The sequence below is a fragment of the Cheilinus undulatus genome, linkage group 20 (genome assembly GCF_018320785.1).
Source record: "Cheilinus undulatus linkage group 20, ASM1832078v1, whole genome shotgun sequence".
NCBI lineage: Eukaryota > Metazoa > Chordata > Actinopteri > Labriformes > Labridae > Cheilinus > Cheilinus undulatus.
In genome coordinates this window covers 38079377-38106567 of record NC_054884.1, presented here as the reverse complement: position 1 = coordinate 38106567, position 27191 = coordinate 38079377, and the positions used below count along the sequence as shown (strand labels likewise).

At 38.7% G+C, this 27191-nt stretch overlaps 1 protein-coding gene and 1 long non-coding RNA gene across 8 annotated transcripts in view; one reads left to right on the top strand and one right to left on the bottom strand.

Annotated features, from left to right (window-relative positions):
• Nucleotides 1-20745, top strand: part of baiap2b (BAR/IMD domain containing adaptor protein 2b) — a 161380-nt gene extending 140635 nt beyond the window's left edge. For 3 of the 7 annotated variants that reach the window (XM_041815906.1, XM_041815904.1, XM_041815905.1), the window contains 5 exons: nt 210-411; nt 735-815; nt 1124-1292; nt 5953-5990; nt 20048-20745. In XM_041815906.1, the coding sequence (XP_041671840.1) occupies nt 210-411; nt 735-815; nt 1124-1292; nt 5953-5990; nt 20048-20201 (644 nt within the window). In that variant the 3' untranslated portion in view covers nt 20202-20745. Of the gene's footprint in view, nt 1-209; nt 412-734; nt 816-1123; nt 1293-5952; nt 5991-6458; nt 6842-8810; nt 11743-19137; nt 19182-20047 lie in introns of those variants that run through there. The other 4 variants (XM_041815907.1, XM_041815910.1, XM_041815908.1 and 1 more) reach the window with 3 other exon arrangements.
• Nucleotides 252-27191, bottom strand: LOC121528439. Its single transcript, XR_005993484.1, has 3 exons — nt 26785-27191; nt 20756-20901; nt 252-384 (listed from the first exon to the last, which is right to left on the bottom strand). It is a non-coding gene; the product is annotated as an uncharacterized LOC121528439 (long non-coding RNA).

The window sequence follows — 27191 nt, the reverse complement described above, 5'->3', positions numbered from 1 at the left end:
ACCTGTTCAATTTTAATAAGAAAGCAGCCAGATGAAGCTGGAAAAGATGAGATATGATATTAAGAAAGATGGAGAGAAATCATGAGTAGAAGTAGATACAGGGCAGATTAAAAATATGAGTCTTCTGTGCCTCTTCTGTAGAAATATTTAGTATTTAAGGTACTGCATATCCAACTTTGATTCTTAATTTTCCTTATTATCTTCAACAGTGGAGACCCGTACACTGCCCCGCTCCAGCTCCATGGCAGCAGGACTGGAGAGAAACGGAAGAACTCGAGTCCAGGCCATCTTCTCACACGCTGCCGGTGACAACAGCACCCTGCTGAGCTTCAACGAAGGTGATGTGATAACCCTGCTGGTCCCCGAGGCCCGAGACGGCTGGCACTATGGAGAGAATGAGAAGAACAGGATGTGAGTTAACAAATTATGCAATCAAACAAAGTTTCTGTTTGACGTCTCTGCAGAAGTAGAAGTCAGTTTATCAAAAGCTACTAGCTTGTTTTAGTTGTTTTATGATCAGGATTGTTGGAAGAGGATGGTGATTAATTGTTGATGAAGGCATCAAAAGCATAAATAATGGGGCTCTTATTCAGAAATTTGTCTCCAGTTTGGATTTTTTCTTTTCTACAAAGCGTGATTGTTCTTAAGTCCTACTGATTTCATCAGACAACCAAATCGAGGATGCAGAGTTAAATTTTATAAATCTGATATCCTGTGTGTCCTCCTCTCTCCAGGCGCGGCTGGTTCCCGTTCTCCTACACCAGGGTGATCCCTGAGAATGATGCCAACTCCATGAGGCAACTTCGAGTAAACAAGTACGTCTGCAGACGTGAATAATAAAGGAAGCTGTGCATTTATCGTTTTTCTGTCATGCTTGTAAACCTTTACCCTCTTTTTGTATCTGTTTTTACAATCTAAGTGAAATGCATTTTGTCACTGACTCTGAATCACCTTGGTTTCTGTGCTGAAACACCTTCCAGGCAGATCTGCTCCCCTGCAGATCCTCCCTGTAAACTTCTCCAAGCTTACATTTTGACTCCTGATATATAAACCCAGGAGGAAGTGCCGCTGTTGGACGCCGTGTTTACCATTTCTCACATTCTGTGCACCTGTGTGTTTTCAGCCTCCAGCACGGGAAGAGCAGCAGCACAGGAAACCTTCTAGAGAGAGAAGACATGTCCCTGTCTGTCCCCGACTACAGCCTCCACTCCCGTATGGCAGCACAGAGCGCCGCTGCGCTGCATGGCAGACAACAACGCCCCTACAGTGTGGCAGTGCCAGGCTTCTCACAGGTGGGGGCCTTTGAAACAAGCAGACTGACACTCACAGACTGTCATCTGCCCACACGAGTTCACGCATGACACATAAGTATGGCGCTTTAATGTTGCAAAACTATTTTTGAATGTGTGAATACATCCACATATGCATGCACAGATCCACAAACATGTAAATGTGTGGCTGAAAGTTGAAGAGCTTTAGCTCTAAGAGCTGAGAAATATTCTAAGTCATCAGTAACAATGGAGGTGAGCATCTGGATTGGCTGTCTGCCATGAAAGATCTGTAGTAAGATCCACTAATATCTGTGGTGGAGGTTTTATTACTCTAAAGCAGAGATCCTCAGACTTACCTCGGCTTACTTACATCCATCCTTGCTGGTCTCTTTTTGTCTTGAGTGAGTCATATTACTTAAGATATCCGCAGGATGTTTGCCCAGTAGTGTTTCATCATGTTTTTAGATTCATGTTTATGACAAAACGAGGAGAAAAGCGGTTAAAAGAGACACTGCTAGGGCACAGATGTCCTATCAGTTAGGTAGCTCCACATGCAAGCAGATGGCCCAGATTCAAGACCAGCCTGTGGCTTCTTTCCTGCATATCATTCCCCTTCTCTCTCTCTCTCTGCTGTTTATGACTCGGTCCACTGTCCTATGTCTCTGTAATAAAGGCATAAAAAGCACAAAATAAAACTTAAATAAAGAGACAGTGCTAGCCTCTTCACCTGGTTTATACTTACGCATTGAATCTACACTCTGAGCACCACAAACTTCTGTTTTGGTGTCTCTGTGTTGCCCGGCAATGCTCCAGCCAAAGTAGGAATTTTTGCCAGTTCCCTATCCCACTGCCACATTTCCTCCTTGTTTGTGTTCAATGGCAACTCAAGCAGAGTGTATTATGTTGGAGCTGATGAATATGAACAGCAGCTGATGATGCTGCAGTTATTGCAAAGGACAAAGGATGAAACATCAGAAGGTTGGAAGTATGGCAGCTGGATCCGCTAAGGCAGGGAATCTTTTTTTTGCGCAAAGAGAAATGGATGAGGAAAAGCATGTTTGATATTTTCAGATGTTGGCAAGTAGATTTGACTTATCCAGGGGATTGGGTCCCCTGGAGTGTCGTAGACACTCCAGGGGACCCAATCACAGGTCTTCTGGGTAGTACTGTAGTCTACATTGTTCTGACACCCATCCATCCATTTTTTACACCACTTCTCCCATTCGGGGACGCCGGGGTCTGGAGCCCATCCCAGCTGTCATTGGGCAAGTAGCATCCTTGCAACAACAACAAAAAAAAAACTTGTCACGAGGTTTGCAGGTGCATCACAGTGTTAATTTTGCAGCCACTTTAGATTAAGTCAGTAAAAATGTATTTTGGTCATTTGTAATCATTTAACCTTTGCAGTTTTAGTCTAAGTTTAGTCAGTAATAAGTTGCATTTTTGTCTTTACTTTTAGTCACAACATCTATGCTCTTTGAACAAATGTAACCAAGCCAAATTGTAAAACTCAAAATAATGCAACATGCTCCTGCGGTTGGACAGATGTAAGTAAGGCACAGTAAACCTGAGAGTCTGAGCTCAGGGCAGAAAAACCCCCGCCAAGATATAAGTGAATTTTATCCCACATCTTTGGAGCTTTCATGACAGAAATGCCTCAAAAGTCAGTTTCAACTGAGCCTTTGTTCAGCCACAGCTGAGGACTTTTGTGTGTTTTTCAGCCCTTAATCACTGTGTCCAGATTCAAAAGTGTTTCTACATACTTGATCATTGGACATCTTTGTGGATCTGTGTACTCATCTGTAGATCTATTCATGCATTTGCAGTTAATGTCTCCAGACATAAGCTGACTAAACCAGGCAAAAATCCTCTCTTGTTTATCTAAGAAAAGTTTGGAAGGCTGGTCTCGCTGCGTGCTGCTGACCTGAGATAAAGTGCAGGAATAGCTTTGCTTTGACAGGCTGTCTCTTCCTTTACTGGCTCTCCTGTGCCAAAGCTCGCAGAGAACACTCCGCTACATGAGCTTATGTAAACGCAGAATAAGTTCTCCTTCGCTTCACTTGTCATGTTTACAGAAGGATGAGAGTGAGATGGGTCACAGCTCAGACTGGAGAGCTCTCCCTCTGCACCGTCTGTCTCATTCTCAGAGGGAAGTCCGTCTGACAGGCGAGATGATAACAGAGCGAGCGTCGGCCCAGCTGACTGAAATAAAGAGGAGGCAGCGATTATGAGGGAGTGGGGTTAATATTTCAAAAGGCAAAGTCAGAAGTAGACTTATGCAATGCTGAACCCTCCTCTGTCTGCCCGGCTCCCCTCCCACGCCTCACCTGGATCATCACATGTGGGCGATGCCTAATTGCTCAGTCATCATGTAACAACTTAAACGGTTCTTTCTGTCTCGCAGCGTTTAGGGATGGCAACATTTCCTGCTGACATTTATGGAGAACTGGGTTATGTCATCAGGGCGACCTGCATTTGATAATATTCAAATGCTGCGGTCATCTAGTGAGCACTGATGGGATGATATGTAGGTCAGACAACATAAGAAAGGATGAATTAGCTCGACGCAAACAGTTGATGCATAGTTGAAGAACTGCAGAGGGCGAACCGATACAATATCTTCTTAGAGCATATTTCAAATATCTTATACATTTTATAACAGATTTAAACAGTCATTTGTTCCAGAATGTGTTCCAAAATGCTTGTTTTGCTGATCAGACAATCAAATGATCATGCATTAAGACCTTTTTTATGTCTTTAACATACACTGGAAGTCCTAATCGCAACATTTCCCACAGAAGTTGCAGTCATTCAGTTCATTATTGCTGATAAATGCTTATGGCTGCTGTCAGGTTGTTCCTAAGATGCTGCAGTTTTTCTCATGCAGTGTTTCTCTGCTGCCATCTGGTGGCTTCTGAGTTCTGAGGTCACTGTAGCTGTTATAGATTGCTGTGATGAATCTCTGTGAACAGATAAACTATATTGCCAAAAGTATTGGCTCACCTGCCTTGACTAGCATATGAACTTAAGTGACATCCCATTTTTAATCCATAGGGTTTAATATGACGTCCATCTGCTCTTTGCAGCTGTAACAGCTTCAACTCCTCTGGGAAGGCTTTCCACAAGGTTTAGGAGTGTGTCTATGGGAATTTTTGACCATTCTTTCGGAAGTGCATAGGTGAGGTCACACGCTGATGTTGGCGAAGAAGGCCTGGCTCTCAGTCTCCACTCTGATTCATCCCAAAGGTGTTCTATCGGTTTGAGGTCAGGACTCTGTGCAGGCCAGTCAAGTTCATCCACACCAAACTCTCTCATCCATGTCTTTATGGACCTTGCTTTGTGCACTGGTGCACAGTCATGTTGGAACAGGAAGGGGCCATCCCCAAACTGTTCCCACAAAGTTGGGAGCATGGAATTGTCCAAAATCTCTTGGTATGCTGAAGCATTCAGAGTTCCTTTTACTGGAACTAAGGGGCCAAGCCCAGCTCCTGAAAAACAAGCCCATACCATAATCCCCCCTCCACCAAACTTTTCACTTGGCACAATGCAGTCAGACAAGTACCGTTCTCCTGGCAACCGCCTAACCCAGACTCATCCTTCAGATTGCCAGATGGAGACGCGCGATTGGTCACTCCAGAGAACGTGTCTCCACTGCTCTAGAGTCCAGTGGGGGCGTGCTTTACACCACTGCATCCGACGCTTTGCATTGCACTGGTGATGTATGGCTTGGATGCAGCTGCTCGACCATGGAAACCCATTCCATGAAGCTCTCTACCACTGTTCTTGAGCTAATCTGAAGGCCACATGAAGTTTGGAGGTCTGTAGCGACTGACTGTGCAGAACTTTGGCGACCTCTGTGTACTATGCACCTCAGCATCCACTGACCTTGCACCGTCATTTTACGTGTCCTACCACTTGATGGCTTCCACTTTGTTATAATACCACTGACAGTTGACTGTGGAATATTTAGGAGTGAGGAAATTTCACCACTGGACTTGTTGCACAGGTGGCATCCTATCACAGTCCCAGGCTGGAATTCACTGAGCTCCTAAGAGTGACCCAGTCAGGATTGCAAATATTTGCCGATGGAGACTGCATGGCTCGGTGATTATGATATACACCTGTAGGTCTGATTAAAACACCTGGATTCAATTATGAATGAGTGTGAACATAAAGGCTATTTTGTATCCGTTTGGATTACAGCATAGACCCGGGGTGTGCAACTGTTGGCCCTCTGGCCACACGCAGCCCTCTGCAGAAGAGACTGGTAGATATAATCGACTGCAATTGTTTCTGTACAGCTTTTTATATGCATTAACAAATGCATTTGTAAACACAGAATAAAAGTAAATAAAACATGTGAAACTGACTAGAAACTATTCCACAATGTGTTATAGTTTGGTCATGTTACATTGAGGAAAAAATAAATGTGGCCCTCTTGATAACCAGTTGCCCACTCCTGGCATTGACGGCAAGAAATCTGGCCAGTCTGTCAACTTTGCAAGGTTGAAAAACTTAAGAGTGGCCAAGATGCCATCATAAAAGCAGTCCAGATCCTTCCTGAAGCTAAATCACAGCCACTTACTTCCTGATGGGTTAAATGTTTTCTTGTGATTTTTCAAAAGTCTTCTTCTTTAGAAAAGCTCAAACCTAATCAGTTTTTAATTTTCCTGTTTCACAGCAAGGAGTTGAAGAGTATGAGCCCCGCTTCCCCACAAGGTAAGAAACTCTCTGTTTTTATTTTCTACTTTCTTATTAAAGTAAAAACCAGCTTTTATTCAGTCAGAGCTCAAGCAGATCCAAATGTTCCTTTTACTGTGTAAGTGGAAATGCTTGTGAGTGGGAAGTCAGTGAGGGTTTGAGCGCCGAAGGGTTCAGGGGTCAGTTCTTTAACCGCCTGAAGTCCAGACCCACAAACACACAACCAACAAAAACATCACACTTTTACTTTTATTTCATGTCGTTTTCTTTCAGGTCTTTTATGTTTGCTTCCTCCTTGTTTATAACATCAGTGATAAGAGTACGAAAGTCTTATATCGGTTAAGACTGGATTTAAGTTTTATTTTCTTTGAACTCTTAGAGTCCTGTTTCATCCAAACAGGGATGACTGCGATCTGATTTAAAACGTTAAAGTGGTTAAAATTGCTTTGTTTTATTTTAAGTTTCCTTTTTCCTTATTTCTAACAGTATAATCACGCTTTGACCTCCCAGCTTCTCCTAATGCGCCTCATGCACCCTGCAGCCTCAGCCGCTAACTTCACCCACCCACCCAATCACTAATCAGCTCGCCTGCTTCAAACGCTCTCATTTATTCACACTCTATGCAGCCAACCCTGATATGTACAGTGGAGTATTAAAGCAGGAATTGTGGTGTTTTTCTACCTTTGTTTATTTTGTGGGATATGGATGGAAAATGAAGACAAAAATAAGCTGAACTGCTCCAGAAGATCATTTCATTCAGCAGCCTTGAGATGGGCTGATGTACTGTGACTAAAACGTGACTTTATGGTTCATTTGGATCCATCAGATCTAACTTACAGATTAAAACGGGGATAGACAAGCATCAGAGCTGGGCGTCCATATGTTAATGCATTAAATATTGATTTTTTAGATTTATATGTATCATGGATGATAATTTAGAAAACAACTATTAAAACCTTCAACTTGCTGTAACTTTGTTTTTGTTAATGTCATTTTAATTACATTGATTCACTTATATTTACAACAGCAAGCATAGGGGAGAGAAAGAAAGCCAGTGAGAGATGTTAAAACCTTCACCACTAGCTGGTAGAGGTGTAACGGTTGTAACGGTTCGGTGCACGCAGTAATACGACGAATACGTCTGAGTATAAAAAAACAAAAAGAGTCGAGTTCTCACTTCAATCCAGGTGGCAGCAATGAGCCTAAAAGCTGCCAGCAACCGTCATTATAGAAGAAGGAGCAGTTACAAAAACAAATGAAGAAGAGTGATGGCATGTGTGGAGTTAGAAGAGCCACCGGCTTCATTTAAATCAACCGTATAGCAATGGCTCTGTTAATCATATTAACTTTACCTTCAACTATCAGCCTCAGAGGAGTGAGAGAGGGACTCTGCAGCTGTGTCATAGGTAAAGTTATCCTCAGATTTCACACGGCTTTAACCTCTTTATCCTCCAAGATGGGCTGTGAAAACATCTTCCAAACTTTGAAGTAGGTCCCATAGGTTAAAAAAGTAATCCAGTGCTGAAGTCTGTGTTGAAATCGGCAAAAAAGACGCTAATTTGCTTACTCAAGCTAACTTGCGGTTATGTGGTGATGCATTCAAATTAGTTGGGAAATTTTAGTGTTTAAAGAATGGGTATAAATATGGCAATACATCAATGAAAATAACCTAGTTATTCAAAAATGTATTTATTTATTAATATTTTAATCATTGAAGGACTTTTGGAGGGAGGTCGCAGCATTATTTATAATTTAAATGTAATTTATTCAGCCTATTTATTTTAATACAATTTAATTTAAAAATTCAAATTAAATTTTATATATCTGGCTCAATCACCATACCGAAAACATACCAAACCGTGACTTCAAAACCGACGTACGTGCCGAACGGAAATTTTTCTGCACTGTTACACCCCTACTAGCTGGTGGCACAGTGTATTTTCTAGCAGATTCATTTCCTGGTTGAAACCAGACTCAAAAAACGGGAGAAACTCTCGTTATTCCATTTTTTCATTTTTGACCAAAAATATTAAAAAAAAAAAAAAACCATAAAAATGAGCCATGTTTCCTTTTTTCCCCCTATTTTGGTCACAAAGGAAAAAAAAATTTAAAAAGGGGTTTTCCTCAAGTATTTCATTAAATGAAGAAAACAAAATAACTGATTTTTATAACCCCATATTTTATTTAAAATGTTATTTGTTTTTCCTTTTTTTTTTACCATATTTAATTTTTTACATTTTTCTGAGTGTTTTCCTTACTTGAGACTAGTCAAGTGAACAAAATCATAATTTGTGCTTAATCGGATGTGACATTTTTTACGTAGCAACATCACTAATTGCAGTGGATTGTGGGATGTGTAGTTCCTTCACTGCCAGAAAATATACCCAAAATTTTTGCCTTTTTCTCTGTTTTCCAATCCTGTTTGGAGCTCTAAAATTGCTTTAGAATCATGAGTATCTGCATTAGTTTGTCAGTGAAGCTCTGGGAATAAAAAAACTGATTAAAAAGATTTACTGAAATTTCAATGTAGGATTTGAATGGGGAAATTTACTCCTAGAACAGGCGCCGCTGAAAGAAGTGTTTGGTCACTGTTGAGCCCATTTCACAGCTGACTGCAGAGATGATCTTCTGGAGCAGTTAGAAGACTTTTTAAATGTATTGATCATTAATAATCATTAAAAACACCGGACTTTAGCTCTGAACAGTCAGATCAGTCAGACTATGGGGTTTGTTTGTCATGATGGAGGCCAGACGTTGTTCCTGTGTGTCCTGGTTGTGTTTGCTGCTGTTTCTCCTGAACCAGCCCTCCTGGAAGCCTCTCCTTCTCTTTGTCCACAGTTCCACAGAGGGAAAATTGATTTCCACAGTGTGAGGACAGACAGACAGACAGACAGACAGGCACAGACTCAGCGAGACGATGCAATAGGACAGGCACGTCGCTGCTCTCTCAACTGACCCATCCTCTCATCCTTCCCCGCTCTTCTTCCTCCCCTTTACCTCCCTCTAACGGCAATAAACTCCCCCTGAGCCAATCAATGCAAGACAGAGACTTGTTCCCTATCCTTACCCCCTTGTGATCCCCGTCCCTCCTCCTTAAATCCTGTCTGTGTGGCTGGCAGTGACACCGGACCACTGGTGAAGCCTTGAGCCATGCCGAGCCGAACTACAACGAAACGGACTCTGCGTATTTATAATCGATGTTGGACATTTTCTCTGAGGAAAACCTATCTTTTGCTTGTCTTTCATGCATGTACATTTCTTTTCTATATCTCTGGGGATTATATTTCTCCACCAAATGGACCAGATTTTCACAAATGTGCACTCCATCAGAATGACAATGTAAAGGATATGTAAATCAGGGTGTGAAATTAAAGGTTTTGATCCTAAAGAGGATTTTCATATTGTAAAAAAAGACATTACAATCAATATTTTACTGGGTCTTTCAGTATATAACAGTAATTTTACCTTTTCATGCTGTGAGGTTTTGTATTCCTCTGAGAAGAGAGGCAATGTATCACGAGTAGTGAACAGCTATTGTAAATGTTTTAACTTATGAAACACAGGAATGTTTACTGTACATAGATGTGCCACACAGAGATGTTTATCTGACAGTATCTATGAGAAAATGCACCTTATGAAAGTAGTTTCTATCTCTGACTTTCTGTAAACACAGCTCCTGTTACACTGACTGTACTGTATTCAAGTATCGGCCTTTTAAACTTCTTCTCCAGCCTCCTAACGGAGCGGCGCTGTGCTCAGACTCACAGACCCGGCTGTTTTCGGTGTCTATTGTGGTGTGAATATCAAACTAAGGCTGAATGGGCTCAACTGTCCCTCAAACCTGAATGACATGCAAGGCTCTGAGTTGGTTTTTGGTGCTGGAAATGACCAAGTTGTGCTCAAAATGCTAAATATATAACTGAAAACACTGGGGAGGCTGTTTCATTTATCCATAGCATGGGATGCATCTCCACTGGGGCAACACCCCATAGATGGTGTTTGTTTCTCCGTCACATTCATTACAAGCCGTGGTTTTAGTAATTTAGAGGCCCCAGACAGACACTAATATAAAGCTCTTCTCCATATAGCTAAAAGCAATCTTAGTGAGTAAATGAACTATTTATAAGGTTCTCTTTTCAGGAAAAAGAGCCAGAGAAGTACAGGATATACTCAAATCCGAAATAGCCAACATCCTTCATCAGCTTGTCTTTGGCGCAATACTTAAATTACTCTAAGCTGGGTGGAACCTAGAAGAATATTGGTGCTATATCCATTCTTCTGACAAAAATCTGATTTTTGTTATTGCATGCCATTTTACCGCACAATAATCCAGAAGCTCCCAAACTCTCCAGCCCAGGACCCCTCAAAAAACTGCACCTGAGACTTAAAAACATGATATTTCATGTATTAATTTATTGTAAGGTGTGTTTTTTGGATCTTTTTGAGGAGTTTGGACCTTCCTGTTGGGGCTAGGAGTCCCAGCAAGGGACTTTTTTAGGTATCAGAATCTTAGTGATGGGAATTTCAGCTCTTTTCAGTGATCCAACTCATTTAGCTCGGCTCAGCAAAAAGAGCCGGCTCTTTCGAATCCCAAACGGCTCTTCATTCAGGTACCAATTTGGCTTCACCTGACCTGCCAATTTTAGCAATACCATAACATATGATTGATATTTGAGCAGGTATTTTACTCCAACTGTGCTCAATTTTTAAATTGATGAATATATCATGTAATTGTTTTTTAAAATCTACTGTCTCCCCCAAAACACCTTGTGAGTTACACGAAATCTGCTCTTTGGCTGGGCTGTATGACACACCTGAAATAAGACATTAAAGACACACTAGGAAACACGACTCCTAAATGCATCGTGTGCCTGTAGAGGATAAAATATCAACCTTACTAATCAATCAAATAACACATGGACACACACAGTCTATATAAAAATAATAATAATGATGGTTATGATAATATAAACGGCTCTCAAACGGGATCCAGCTCTTATCGTTTGTGTCAGAGAGTCGACTCCTTGAACCGGCTCATTCACTAACAACCCATCACTACAGAATCTATTTTGATTAGGGGTGCCGATAACAGGAAATTATAACTTCATTCTTATCGGTCCGATATCATTACAACGAGCCCGATAACATTTATATTTTTGTCAGCATGGCAGTGCTGGCATTTGTTTTCTTTCTCACGAGACTACACATTCCGAAACAGCAGGTGGCGCCGCAGTACATGACCTGCTATTAAAGCACCAAAGTAACAGCCCCTGTGCTAAAATGCTAACAACACGGTGGCATTATTCAGTATTTACAGGGAGGATAACACGACCGTGTGCGTAGAATTTGCCCTGCAAAGGTTGCAAAGAGTAGAAAGAAGTCCTCGACGCATCTTATAAGTCACTTAAGAGTCATCACCCCAACAACGTTAAAACAAAGCGGCAGCAGCCACTAGCCTCAGCCGCGGGCATTAGCAGGCATTGAAAACTGCAGAAAGCTTGCAAGAGCCATAAAGCGCAACGTTACAGCAAAATCAGTCTGACAGTCTCCTGATCCATCGCTACTTTCATAGGCGTGTACCTGCCCGCTCTGTTTGATGTGGTTTCATTCAGTCTGATCGACGTTATGAACAGAAGTTAGCCACAGACCACGCTGTACTTTACATTCTTAACCTATCTCTGATATGACTTATGTCAGTGCATATTCTTAATCTTTATGTAAAACGTCAGCTTGCTTTATTCTGGCTTAAGCAAAAAAAAAAAAAAAAAAAAAAAAAAAAAAAACAAACCCCCAAATATCTCCATTTGTTAAGCATAACAGCCTGTTATCATTTGGTTTTATGGGGGAAAACCGTCTGTCAGTTGTTTGTGTATGTTGTACTTGGTACACAAATGTTTAACTAAAAAAATTAACTATAATAACAGTTATAAAGTCAGAAAAGTTCTTTGTTTTTTGAAAAACACAAGTGATATTAGTTGAAATTTGTTCTAAATATCTTTGCTCACTACATATTAACCCCTTCTTACCCCCAGATGTGCATAAAAACATCAAATAAACTTCTTTTGTTAAACCAACAATTGAAAAAAAAAATATTGGTTATTATCGGTTATCGGCCATCAGGAGTAGGAAATTATCGGTTATCGGTATTGGGTTAAAAAAAAATAGTTATCGTGCATCACTAATTGTGATGCTATTTATTCTTTTTTTAACCCCTTGTTTACATTCAGAATACACATCTTAACCACTGAGAGTAGGTTTTTACCTATTTGATGCACTTCTGCTATGACTCTATGTCAAGGACTGTTGGATTATGAGGCAGGAGCCTACCTTTGACTACTGCTAACCCACCTATGCCAATCAGAACACGATATTTGGCCTACTGGGCATGTGCTGTTGCAGCGTAGTAAACCAAATAACACTAGCTCAACAGGCAACTGTTATTGTTGTTCACTATCAGTGGAGCCAGTGTGTAATCTAAACTCTTGTCTAAACCAATCAGGAGAAGAGTAAAAACAAATTATCCATCAAGAAAAGCCTTCAGTGGGGTTCTGCTCTGCTTTTAATAAGGAAATGTTCAGAAAACTGCTGCTAAAGCTGCATCCACACTTGTCTCCTCATCAGCTGCCATTATTTACAGGCTTGCAGTCTCTTCAACTAAACTCCGCCCACAGCTACCACCTCTTTCTTCTCAAATGATGCCAATAGGTCTGATTATTCTCTGATTAGGAGCAAGTGAATCAGTTTGAAGCTTTGCAAGATGGATCAGCCTGGTGATGGACATGGACTTTGGGAAATCCATCGACTTTGCAAAGTTCCCCAAATTTACCTTCAGCTTCTGTCCTGTGAGAATGTGCAGCCATTTATGGTTTGGATATATTGCAATTAAAGAGACAGCTCATATGCATATCACAGTTTGCATATGGCATCTAAGCTCCGGCGTCATTGCTCCTTGCAGATTTATTTTGCATGCATACATGTGAGACGTAGGCTGTGTTTGAAACCTTTCAAACTGTTTTTCGTACACATCGAGTATGCTCTACATTCTTCATTCTTAAAATAGTAGGAGCAGCCATTGTTGACTATGTTCATCAATGCATAATAGAAACGATTAAGTGTAACCCCCCCCCCCGTTTCAACTTGAACTGTTGGTCTAATTCAGCACAAAAACATTGCTCTATTTTATGGCCTTTCATTTCTTTTAAAAAAGCATCATTTTATAATTTCCAGGGCTGAATTATTGGAAAATTATCTTTTCCTCACTTGCTTTTTAGAGGTATAGTCATAAGTTGAACTATTGTTCATGCATGAAAGAAAAACAGCTGATACTGCTTAACCTGCTGCAAACAAACTTTCTAGAGCTCTTTCCCTTGCAGCCTTGAGATCTTTTACTTAAAGTTCAGACTTATTGTAATGCCTCCTATTGTAGATGTGTCTGTGTAAATGCTGATGAACTTCTGGACTCAGAGATTCAAATGAGGCATGAGAACAGTGTTCAGATAACCAAACAGGGTCATATACATCAGACTGCACCAAATTGATCCAGGGTTAATCTCACACTAAAGGAGAGTCTCTGCAGCCGTGACGGGGAGAGGAGTTGATTTGATGTTGAACCCTCATTCAGCCTTTCTGTACTGTTGTCTTTGCAAATAAAGGCTTGATTTTAATACCACCGTGAGTAAAAAGCATCATGTTTTATGGATAAAGAAGTGTGTGTCTGAATCTCTGTGCTGAATAAAGACGCTGGTCTGCTTGTCTGTGCGTTGATCCAGTTAGTGCCTGTCTTTACTAACCTTCATGTTTTATGCTTATATCTCTGCTTTATCTGATGAGGCTTTCTAGAATTCTCATCCAAGTCCTTTTTAACGCTGAGGTCTAAATATTTGATTCGGTCAAGTGTTCAAATTTTTATATTTTTCTTCAAATTAGTGTGAAATGAGGCTGAGTCTTTCTGAAGATCTGTTAGAAAGTGACCGCTTCTGATCAGCTTCTTCTGAGGGGAAAAATCCTGACTTAGTCTGGCTGCACACTAGATTAATTCTGAATGTCAGACCACAGACATTTTGACCAGTTTCATCTATTATAACCTGCTGAACTCCACACACGATAATAGGCTAAAGGTCATTTTTATCTGCTCGGTCTGAGAGCTTAAACAGTACCTACAATATCCTGTTAATGATGCATCAAACATGCTGATAATTAGGGTTTAATACTGGACTTTAATACTGAAGCTAAATGACACCACACACTCGAAGATCATTGACTTTGTGACTCTGAGGCGTCTTTAATCAGGCCGCTCCCCCCCAACAATCATCTAGTCTGTAGCCAGCCTGAGCTAGATTTTGACCAAGTCTGACCTCCTGCTCAGTGTCCAAACGTTCTCTGTGCAGATGTCTGCTGTCTTTGCTCCCCCTTCTCTCCCTCTGTCTCTAACCTAACACTTACCTCCCCCCTAAGCTTTGCCGACCCTGTTTTTCCCTGTCTGTGTTTTGATGAATTTAGAGACAAAAGTCGAGAGCAAACAGCTGAAAGCTGCCAGTGTTTCTTCTTTCTCCACTAAAATAAGTCCAAGGTATGACTGCTGTCCCCGCAGAGATAGCACACCAACCTGCTGTGGCCAGATTCCCTCCTGCATCCAGTGATGCTTTTATTTTGAAGCTTTTTGTTGTAAAAAAAAAAAAAACTAAAAATAAAGAGGATATTGTACAGAGAATTCAAGGATGTAAGGTGCAACACTGATGGCCTCAAATGTACGATGAATTTTCACTTTGAACAGTATGAAATAAATTTATTCAGATGGAAATGATTAATTTGTTTCTGCTGGTTTGATTTTAGTTCCAATAATCTAAATCCTAAAAGCCAGTTTAAAGGAATTCTGCCTCTTTTGTTCTGTTTTCTTTTGATAAATTATCTTTTCATGATTGATCATGAGCGATCATTATCAAATGATTGTCATTAAAATACATGACAGGATGACTGTAATTAATGCCACATATTGAAACTTTGAAGGCTTATAATTGAGCACACCAGCACTGTAAATATGAAAAAACTGAAATCTAAGACCTTTGACTGTTAGCTCATCTGCTGCTGCTGGGAGTCAGTCATCCTCCTTTACTCAACTTTTCTCTGTGCAGCGATCTGCTAACCTGACACGCCAGATAGGTTGTTTCATAAATCTATTGCATGGATATATTTCACACTCTGTGGGAGACCTCCAATGCAAAGCATGTGGGAAAGGCAGAACTTTTTAAAAATGTCCTACATGGTGATTAGACAAATGTTCTGTCACATTCACGATGGACCGATCAGAGCAACAAGACAAAATGAGGTATTAATCGTTAAGGATATTTCTAAGCATCTACTTCCGTATTCAGCTAAATGCTCATTTAAATTTCATTTAACCGGCTAGTCTAAAGAAGACAAAATCCCTAGAAAACAGTCAAATTCCTGCAGTGCTTTAATGTGGGCTCTTTCATTTTCAGTGAGCTCTCCACATTTTTCCATTTTGAACAGGAATGAGGAATTTCAAACTGAATTCACCCAAATTTGAGCTGGCTCACTGGGCTTCTCTGAGAAGTCAGAAATTAATCAAGCATAACATTCAAGCACTGAAACTATTTTTTCTGTTTCAGAAATTTAGTATAATTTGACATATTAATCAAGAAATAATAATGTGCTTTACTATTTTTTCAGTTTTTTGTAAATCAGTAAATTTGAAGATTCATGGATAACAATAATAATTATATTTTAGCATTAAAAATATCATTTGGGTTAAAGAGCTTCTACATATTGGTGTATTAACCATTGCAGAAACATAAAGATGATTTTGGTAATTACCAACACTGTTAATTTAGGGCAGCTGTGTCTTAAACCTTACTTTGGTTAGGGTTAGGGTGGTCTAATAAATTTGTTAAGCACTGTATGTTTTCTTGTTTAAGATACAAATTATATGAAATTATCATTCCCATTAATTCAACGGTTCATATCAAATTGCAAAATGAGTCAAAATCATCACAATCACATATTTTTTCAAAATTGTTCAGCTCTAGTTTAATCTAAAGTTGTGTTGGCTTTAGTTTAGAATTATTGTTTATTTTTGTTTGAAAATACATGAGATGAGGAATTTAAGAAATAATCTAAATCGCTATCGCAATATTGGGTAAAAAAAAAATGCAATTTGATTATTTTCCCAAATCGTTCAGCCCTAGTAGTTACACGTGCCTTTGGCAGCCTACATTCCACTTTATTTCCATTTACTACTTAAAAAAAAAGTCATACCGCGCTGTTCCTGCTACATGTTAACCGCTAACCCACCGCTGCTTCTCATGTTTACATCTGGTGAAGTGCCAAACAGGAAGGCAGCAGCCATTAACTGACGCTACAGCGACCTCTTGTGGTGGGAGGATTATTACAGTTTAAAAAAACATTATAGCCTGTGTTTATAAATAATGATAATTATAATAGGGTAATATATGTCCCCTTTAAGCATTTGCAGCAGTTTAATAAGAAGCAGCTTCATTCTAAAGTTCTTTGAGCCATTTTATCTGATGTTTCCATGAAGGTTTTGCTCACCTTTTAACCTCATCCTAACACAAACAAACACTGATAACCAGCTGCGGACCTCTCTTTTGCTTTAATGCATTAACCAGCAGCTCTCTCCTCATGACACCTCTGGAGCATTGCAGCCTTCCTCAGCTTTGTCACATGTACAGTTTGTGTTTGTTTACTGCGCTGTAGTAGTCTTGCTGTATCCTACCCGCCTTGAGCTGCCAATGCCATGCACCCAGCGGCCTGCTCCTCCTCTTCCTCCTCCTGCTGCTGCTGCTGCTAGCTAAGGTACCTTCTTCAATCAACTGTTTGTGTGCTTTGTACATCACACCAGATTTATTTCATAACGCCAGTGTGCCACCCCACTTTGTTTTTAATCTATATGCCTGACTATCCTGGAGAAGCCTGTTGTCTTTCATTTTTATTTGGGGCATTATTTATATGTAACACAACGACTTTAAATATTTATGTCCTTGATCTGTTTTTATGAATGTTTTTGTGTTGCATTTATAACATACACAGACACCTAAATACTCTTAGAAACAGCAATTAACAAGCAAACCACCACTGAGTTCAACAGGAAGCATCTACCCACCTTACCACTGATCTTTAAAGGATTTAAGGTGAAATTCTAGTTTTAAGAAGATTTCATGTTAGTATTTATTGGTGGTTCTCAGACTTTAAACCAGGGGTGTCAAACTCAATCACAGCAGGGGCCAAAACCTAAATTTAGGTCCAACCTGAGGGCCTGACAGGGTCAAGATTTAACCAAAAACTGTCAACCATGTTTTCACAGGTAATGAATTAAAGGGGAAATTAAACAGTGATGATAAAGGATTTTAAGGTTTCTTTAAAAAAAAAAAAAAAAAAAAAAAAAAGTCAAAATGATTAAATATCAGGATCAATGTTACTGTGTGTCCATGTTAAATAAATAAATAAATGACTTAAAGGCTCAAAATCTGAGATAAAAAGTCGATTTTATAAGTCCTAAAGGTCAAAATACAAAATTAAAAGTCTAAATAAGGTTTTAAAAGGCAAAAATATGAGATAGAGAATATAAATCATGAGTTTAATGATCAAAATGTTAGTGAAAATACAAAATCAAGAGTTTAAAAGGTCAAAATAGAAGATAAAATTCAAAATTGTGACTCTATAAGGTCAAAATATGAGATGAAATTCAAGATCAGGAGTTTCAAAAGTAAAAATGTGGGATTAAAAGTCAAAGTTAGGAGTCTTAAAGGTCACAATATGATTTAATACAAAAAATTGTGAATCTAAAAGGTCACAACATGACAGAAAAATTCCAAATTAGAATTTTAAAAAGGTCAAAATATGAAATAAAACGTCAAATTCCTAATTTTAAGTCATGATCTTGGAATGCAAAATGAAAATATGAAATGAAAACACAAAATAATTTCCCTCATTCCTGACTTTTTATCTAAATATTTCTACTCTCTACTTTTTCAGATTTTTATGACTTAGGATTTTTTTTTAATTTTCAAGGTTAAATTTACATTTTTATACTGGAGGAAATCTGCAGACTTCATTTGGGTGAGCCACTTCTAATTAAAATATGAAATGAACATATGGGCCAGATAAAACTGCACCATGGGCTGCATTTGGCCCCCAGGCCTTGAGTTTGACACCCATGCTTTAAACGGTGCCCTTTCATCCAACAAAGCGCATCTCAGGGTGGTTTCAAGTGGATTCTGGACCAGATTTAAGTGCACTTCACCCCAAAGTCCAGGCCACTTCTAGTTAGTCAGTGTAAAGACTAACATACCATACTAGGGTGCTTAGCCTGACTCTGCTTGAAGAGGGGGTCTCAGACACGGTCCACAGGGACTCATGGTATGCAGAAGGGTTTATATTTGCCGTCACGTAGAGTTGAACAGTCAGTTCTAAATGTTTCCTGTTTGTATTTGCAGGACAAGCTGCACAGTCCATGTGTGAGTAGTTAGAGTGTCGTTGGTAATACAGACATTCATAGTAGCCTGCAGGATGGACCAAAATCCTTTTGAACCAGGCTGTAAACATACAAATTATTAGTCTCATGTGGACACTGGAGGAACTGCAGTCCCACATTGGCTTCATCGTTCAACCATGAAATCTGCCACTCTCGTTTTACCATCCCACCTCGGATAATGCAGATAGTGAACCAGAGTGGCACCAGAGTTACCAGTCAAGAGGAGGCCCTACCTGGGCAGCTCACACCACCTGTACCCCTATGTCCCGTCTCCATCGTCCCAGTTTGAGAACCACAACTACTCACAAAAAGTTTCATTGAATATACACATCCTCTCTAAGAGCAAACGAGTCCTTTTGGTCCTACTGCTGGTAGAAAAGTCCACAGATTAGAGAGAATTACATCCTACATCACGTTTCACAAAGAAATCTTCACCACAGACCACAGCTGTCTCAGTCATGTTCGGATTGGTTTTAATTCTTAATGCTAAAACGTTTTTGTTTCGTATTTCTAACATGTTTAGAAGTGATTGCATGCATAAACAGTTAACTAAATCATGATGCAGTTTTTCTGTGTGTATTAGAGTATAATGTGATAATTTGATATATGAGAAGCTGCTGAATGCTGACTGGGTGGGATGTCTCTGTTCTTCAGTACAGGGCAAGATTTCGCCCGCTTTTGAGAGACATAAGCACATCGTAAGTGACCGAGGGTCTCTGCGGTTTTTCATTTCTGCATTTTTGGTCTAAAAGCTGCTTCACTGTCACGTCAGCTTTGGGTGTTGTGGAGCATTTCCATCTTTTTTGTGATGTTTCTGTGAGCTGACCTCATCTTTGTTCATTTAAAGAGGACGTACTGCATGTTTCCACATCACTGACAACTTCCTCACCTATTTTTTACTTTTGCATGATCCATTAAACATGTATGCTACTTCAAATTCTGTTGCTGAAAAGAAAGGCTTGATGTGATGCATTCATGCCGTGGAGTATTAGGGCCATGTTTGCTGGGTAAGCAAATCTGGCGCACCTTCCTATCCCAGCGTCCAAGTCGTACCTCCACCAGTAAAGCAACCTGGCTCTCAATATTCTGTTTAATTTAAACAATATTCTGTTTAAATTAATCTTGTAAATCTGGGATTTTGTTCTCAAAATTTCTTTCATTCTGGTAGTGTCATAAATTTACAACTTTAATCTTGAAACTATAAAACTTTGGTCCCAAAATAATACAATTACATTTTTGTATGACTTTATTCTCATAATGTTGCAAATTTATGATTATTATGATTTATTTACTCTAGCCTTGAAGTATGACAAACTTCTTATTTTCTTATTTCATTCTTCTTTTTGCTCAAAATGAAGATATTGATCAATCAATAACTTTTGGTAGATTACCATCTTTACTTTTTTGTGGCTTTACTTTAATCTCTGAATCTTAGATTTTTCTTAAACATGGCCCTCATACTCCACTGCTGTCTAAAATATCTTTGGCATTATTCAAACGTTATTGTCGTCCTGCGTTATCCCAGAAGAAGAAAAATATTTTCTCTCCTTCTTCCTCTCTCCAGCAATAATCCACCCAACATGCCTGCCGTGGAGGCCCCACCCAAACCGCCCCAGTCCGATGACGAGGAGGCCGAGGAGGTGAAGGACCCCCTGCTGGATGAAGCTCAGTACGACTCCCTGGAGAAGGCTCTGAGCTGCCCTGGGAGAGTCTACTGAGCTCCTCCTCACTGTAAACGAGCTGCAGGTCGACGTCTGGAGCGTCCTGTCACCTCAGCTTCAAAGCTGTGATTCAACATATATCTAACATTAATTCTACAGTAAGATAAGAATGAAATATGACCAGCAAATCAACTGCAACCATTCACATCTACAGTGATCTCTGAGTTAGGTTAGAGATAATTCTGTGTAAATAAGAGCTAGATGTGATTCAGATCTGATTTTTCAGCATAGAAGGATTGAAATCTGGCTTTTCTTTACATGCATTTAAGGCATGTGCTCATAATCCTGGGGAACAGTGATGGACATGCAGTTCATCATTGTCAGTATAAGATGCAAAAGAAGCTTGTGATATGCAGTTGAAGTTCCTCTCTGTGGATTTTCTGTTGAATTTCAAGGTGTTAACTCTTACCTTCACACCTTGAAAGTCTACCAGCTGATAACCGGCTCCTAGCGTAGACACATAAGGTCTGAAACATCGCCTGAATGCAGCCATCTAAAGAGCTCAATCATCAGTTAGCTCAATCATCAGGTATTTCACCTTTTAGCCTCACCTGTAACACTGCCTTCTCACCGGAACAGCGTACAAACACGTGCTGGAGCTGCAGCGTCAAACACACCAGAAAAGTCTGCGATTTTTCCACCACATTTGGATAATCGAAGAGTCAGCTGTTTCAGACGATGATGGAGAATAAATATCCTGAAACACAGCAGAGTAGAGAGAAAAATCATCCGAATCTGTGGAATAATTTGTGCTTCAGCAGTGATAAGCACACTTCTCCTAGTACTGTATGAGTTACTGTTTAATCACCATAAATCTAATAGATCCATGTAGCACTGAAGGTGTTCATACAGTCATAATTCCCATAATTCACTGCTCTCTGATTTATGTTTGATTATTATTGTGTATGAGCTGTGAGATCTTAAAGCAGCATTTTCAACAAAGAATTATTTGATGATTTAATCAAGAAGAGAAATTTTGTGATTGCATCTGCCATGTTTGATAGAACAACCAGGATTACACTGATCGAGGTTTGATTACTTGATTGATTACTTAAACCCATCTTAAACCTTGTCTTTCTGTTCAGGTTCTTGTGGTTTATTGGTCCAAATTTACAGACACAAACATCTCTTGGATTTCTACTTCCACCATGATTTAGGACCAATAACCGAGTTTTTTTTTCTATAAAGAAAGTCATTTGTAAATAAAAATCTAAATGGGACAAATGTGACACAGGCGCTGATTTTAACAGCCAGTTGAATAGAGTTCATATCTACTGCACAGGTGTCAAACTCAAGGCCCGGGGGCCAAATCCAGCCCATGGTGCAGTTATACCCGGCCCACCAGATCATATGTTTTTTTATTATAACTGACCCACCAGTATGAGGTCTGCAGATTTCCTCCAGTATAAAAATGTAAACTTAACCATGATGATTTATATTATCCTTGTTGAGTCATGGAAATTACAAAAAGAAAATAGTAAAAATAATTTGATAAAAAGTCAGGAACTGAGAAAAAAATTAATGTTTTCTCTATATTTTCAATTTTGCGTCTCACAGTTATGACCAAAAATTATGGTTTTGACTTTTTCTTATATATTTTAACCTTTACATCTCATAACTTTGACATTTAATCTCACATTTTTACCTTTAAGATTAATAATTTTAAATTTTAAAGCCTATTTTGACATTTTAAAGTCATGATTTTGACTTTCATCTCATGTTTTGACCTTTTTCAACTCCTAACTTTAACTTTTATCTAATTTTATAACCTTAAAAACTCGTGATTTTAATTTTATTTCATATTTTGATGTTTGAAACTCACGATTTCGATGTTTAACTCATATTTTGACTGTTAAAAACTATGATTTTGAATTTCATCTCAGTGTTTCAGTGTTCTCTCTCATATTTTGCCTTTTAAAAACATTATTTTGACTTTAAATGTCAATTTTTTACCTTTAAAACTTCTAAGTTAGACTTTTTATCTCAGATTTTGAGTTTTTAACTTTTCATTTTCACCTTTTAATCGCAAAACCCCATAATTCATTTCTGGCAAAAATAAGGTTGGCGTTTTATGGTTAAATATCGACCCTGGTAGGCCCTCAGGTTAGACCCAAGTTCAGAATCCGGCCCCTGCTGTGATTGAGTTTGGCACCCCTGATCTACTGCATCCAAAAAGTATTCAGACCCCCTTCCCCTTTTTCAAATTTGTTATGTTGCAGCCTGACACTACAGTTGAAAATTTTCATTTTTATTCTCATTAATCTACACTCAGTATCCCATCATGACAAAGTGGAAACACAATTTAAGAAATTCTTGCAGATTTATTAAAAATAAAAATCTGACTTATTGCATCTATGTTGCAAAAACACTAAATTTAGCTCAGGTTCCTCCCATTTCTCTGGATCTTTGCTGAGATGTTTCTACACCTAAATTGGAGTCCACCTGTGCTAAATTAAATTGGTTTGTCATGATTTGGAAAGGCGCACACCTCTCTATAGAAGGCCTCACAGCTGAAAACATTTCTGCTGCTCTGAAGGTTCCCAAGAGCATAGCAGTGTTAATTTCGTCGACTAAAACTATGACTAAAACTATTCGTCGACAGCCTTTTTTCCATGACAAAAACTAGACTAAGACTAACAAAAACAGATCTGTGATGGCTAAAACTGACAAAAAAATTTTTAGTTTTCGTCAAGATGACAAAAAATAGACTAAGATGTAATTTAGTTTTCGTCTGACATTCAAAATCCGTGATATTTCTCCACTTAAATCTGTCAGTAAACAATGCAGCTGTAGCTATTCTGCCTCTCAGCTGTAGAAAGCAGGGACCCCAGGTTTGGCAGGGTGCAGAGAACACACTACCATGATTTGGTACCAGATTTAGGAAAGAAAATAAATGCTTGGACTAAAAGTAAATAATAAAATGTGAGGACTTTTATGAACTAAAACAGAGGCCTCCAGAATTCTGAGGGGGAAGTAGTCTGGTACAAGCAGGACCAAACTGAGCAATTGGGGAAAAGGGTGACTCTGAGCATCACTGCAGCCCTCCAGTGATCTGGGTTTTATGGCAGAGTGGCAAACAGCAGCCTTTCCTCAGTGCAAGACACAAGAAAGCCTGCTTGGAGTTTGTGAAACTCTATGTGAAAGCAAAACAGGCTTTCATACATAAAAAATGACTTTTTTTGTGAAAAAATAATTATTTATATATATATAAATATATTTTAAAAATGGTTTCATTAACATATTTTTGTTTAAATATCTTCATTTTCTCTCAAATACATGAAATCATTAGGCTCTTAACAGTGAGACCAGCCCTATTTACCACAGCCAGCCACCAGGGGGCGACTGATATACTTTAGCTGAATATTCATGAAGCAAAAAATTGACACAGAAAATTACAGTTTTATCAGGAATGGATTGATGAATCTGAGTTTAACATGCATCATATTTGCTAGTACCGGCTGACAGGTGTAATTAAAGTCATTCCTAATGAAACTGTTTCAATCTCAGTTGTTTTTGGACTTATTTTAGTAACTCTTAGGAGCTTACTTTAAAAAGAAAACACCAGAACATATCTTCTCCTCTGCACATGACCTGAATTTGGTGATGCTCTGGGGGCTGGATGGGAGGATATTAGGGGCCTGATGTGGCCCCCAGGCCGCCAGTTGATGATCAGTGATGTAGCACTTAGCCCTGGCTGACGTGAACGTGCAAAACCAAGGGGAAGGGCGAAGATGAGGGCTAAGGGGTAGAAATGGGATTGGCCCTAAATTGTCTGTAGGCGAGACTGTGATTGGCTGTTTGTCTCCATGTGTCAGCTCTGTGATTGGCTAGTGGCCAGTCCATAGTGGACCCCATCTACCCCCTAGTGACGGCTCGTCCCTGCCCACCTCTGTGATCCCAAACAGGATAACTGGTGTAATGGATGAAGTTATGCAACAGAACTGTCATGTTTGATAGAAGTGTGTCAAACTACCATGTCTGCAAGCAAAGATTTCTTATTGGTTTGTCTTTAAATGTCAACTATAAAAGCCTCTAAACCTCTATCAGTGTAACTCTGAGTGAATCATGACAACGATATGTGCTGACTTACAGTCAAATCTGTGTCATAATGTGATTTTATGGACGACATTGTCTGTTTTTATTTTAATTTTGAGAATAAAGAATCAAGTAATAGCCCAGCTTTCTGCCGTATGTCTCTTCTGTTCTGTAATTCTTAGATCAGATCGAGGAGAAGGACCTGTTTCCACTCCATAGAGTCTCTGTTTTACAGCAGAGAGTGATGCAGTAAAACTGCTCTTATATAAATAAGTCATACTACGTTATAGTAACATGAACTTTGACCACCAACGCAGTCCAAAGAACAAAATTTGAATATTAAAAACAACAGCGAGTGTAAGATGAAGAAACTGCTGCTGTTTGCCAGATAAAGTTGCATAACTCTGCGGTGCAGAGGATTGTGGGTCAGAAAGTTCACAGAAGCTTTGTAAAACAGAAGAAAGCATAATGTAGGCGTGCATAGTGATTATTTTGGCTTCTGACACACAAATATCAGGGCTTAAAATGTTCTGAAATGTTGACATTATGTAGTAAGTTCTCTTTCACCTCCATGTTTACGTTTGTAGGAGTAGTTTCCTCTCTGAAGGTCAACGGCACAGGGAAAAACACTAGAAACATTTTTAACCTAAACAAAGTCAAAACTACAGATATTCTAGTGGAGATGTTATGAAATGGTTCTGTTTGGGTTGTTCTTGGAGCACAAGACCCCACATTTGGTCTGCTCACTGTTTGACACTGCAAACACTCAGATATAACAAAGTGTATCTGTGTATATCCAGTATGTATATCTTCACCTGAAAGCCCACAAAGACATTAAAGTAGGAGCTTCAACAGTAACACAATAAATCTGATGCCATTAAGAGCATTTGATTTTATATATTCATTAAGTGTTATTTTATTCCTATTGGAAAAATCAAGCATAGCATGTTAGTTCAGGCAGGCTGATTCATGTCTCAGCATAGCTAAGCTTGCCTTTAGAGAGACAGGAACTCTCAGAAGTAAAGATGACTCACCAATCTGAATAAAAACTGTTCCTAAAAATTTTAGTATAATTTCAGAAAATGTTCCTCAACATAAAATTGCAAAGATTTTAAATATGAATATCCCATAATCTATAATATTGTAAAAAGTTTCAGAGAATTTGGAGAAATCTCTGCAGCAAGGCATAGGGTCAATATTGGTCATCTGTCCATCAGAGGCCACTGCAATAAAGTGGGCAGGATCCTGTACTGGACATAGCTGCAAGGGCTTTATTGCATAATTATGACATTTATCCTATCTCATATAAGGACTTTTATTGCATAATTATGACTATCTCATAATTATGATTTTTTTTATTGCATAATGTCGACTTTTCTTTAACAATTAAGACATTTATGCCATAATTTCTATCTCATAATTTTGATTTTTATCGCATAATTATGACTTTTGATCTCATCATTTAGTTTTTTAATCTCATTTTAACTTTTATTTGATAATTATGACTTTTATCTCATTATTTTCAAAACATTATTTCGACTTTTTTCTCATAATTATGACATTTATCTAGTAATTTTGATTTCCAATCTCATAATTTTGACTTTTTCTTTCATAATTATGTCTTTAATATCAAATTTTTATCACATCTTTTGACTTTTTTCTCATAGTTGTGTCTTTTTTATCTCAAAATTGTGATGTTTTACTGCATAATTATGACTTTCCATCCCATAATTATGACGTTAATCTCATAATTATGACCATCTAATAATTATAGTTTTTTATTGCCTAATTTTGATTTTTAATCTCATAATTTTGATTCTTAATCTCATCATTTTGATTTTTATCTCATAATTATGACTTTAATGTCATAATTTTAACTTTTATCTTATAATTTTGACTTTTTATCTCAGAATTATTACTTTTTTATCTCATAATTATGAGTTTTATTTGCATAATTTTGACTTTTTATTGCATAATTTCAACTTTCCTCTCATAATTATGATCTTTATGTAACAATTTTATCTCATTATTTTGACTTATTATCTCATAATTATGACTTTTTATCACATAATTAAGACTTAGGATTTTTCTTTCAAGAAATGCCTTACTTTCACCTTTTTTCTCCTCTATTTGGCGGGAGTAGGCTTCCGTAATTTAGAGGAAAACTCCAACAACAATTTAAAAACATGTAGCTACATGTATTTTTTGATGCCAACAATGAGGAGCACCAGTGTCTGCTAAGCTTGAAGCATTAAAGCTGCACAAGAAACAACAAAACGATGACAGCAGGTCAAAATTAAAATGCAAACACGCTTTTGCAACACAGAGGTGCTGAAATAGTAAACACTATAGTTGATGTACTAAACGCATAGAAAAATAACAGCTTTGCACAATAATTCTGATAACCTGATTTAAACTTGTACAGTAGGTTTTGGACAACACAAACAGCAGCTCTATAGGAGCACCTCTATCCTCCCAAACAAGCAGGACTGCAGAGTATTGCTCTGATTTTATCACAGGCGATCACAGGTGAGATGAGGCCTACCTTTACACGTTTACTGGCGACCTCACCAAGTCTTCAGTTTTCTGAGCCAGCTGGTCCTCTGTACAGTTCATTAGAAGTCCATTATGTCTGTTCTGTTCCATTAAACTGCTGAGATGGTGATTTCTGAATCAGTCTGAAAGATAAACTGCTCTCTAGAAACGGTTAGGCACCTGCCAGTTGGCTAGCACCTGTCCGTGGCTAGCTAGCACCTGCTAACGTCTGAGTATTCAGTATTCCCTCTGACATTCACTGTAAAATAAGTCTCAAAAACTTCTCTCTTCGCTTCAGAAGTCCTTCCTCCTTTAAAAATGCCCTTCCTGTGCTCGCATGAAGATAATTTCGATCGTTTGGACATGCTAATTTACCAGCTAACCACCAACACACTACGGTAAGTTTGTGTCAGTAAA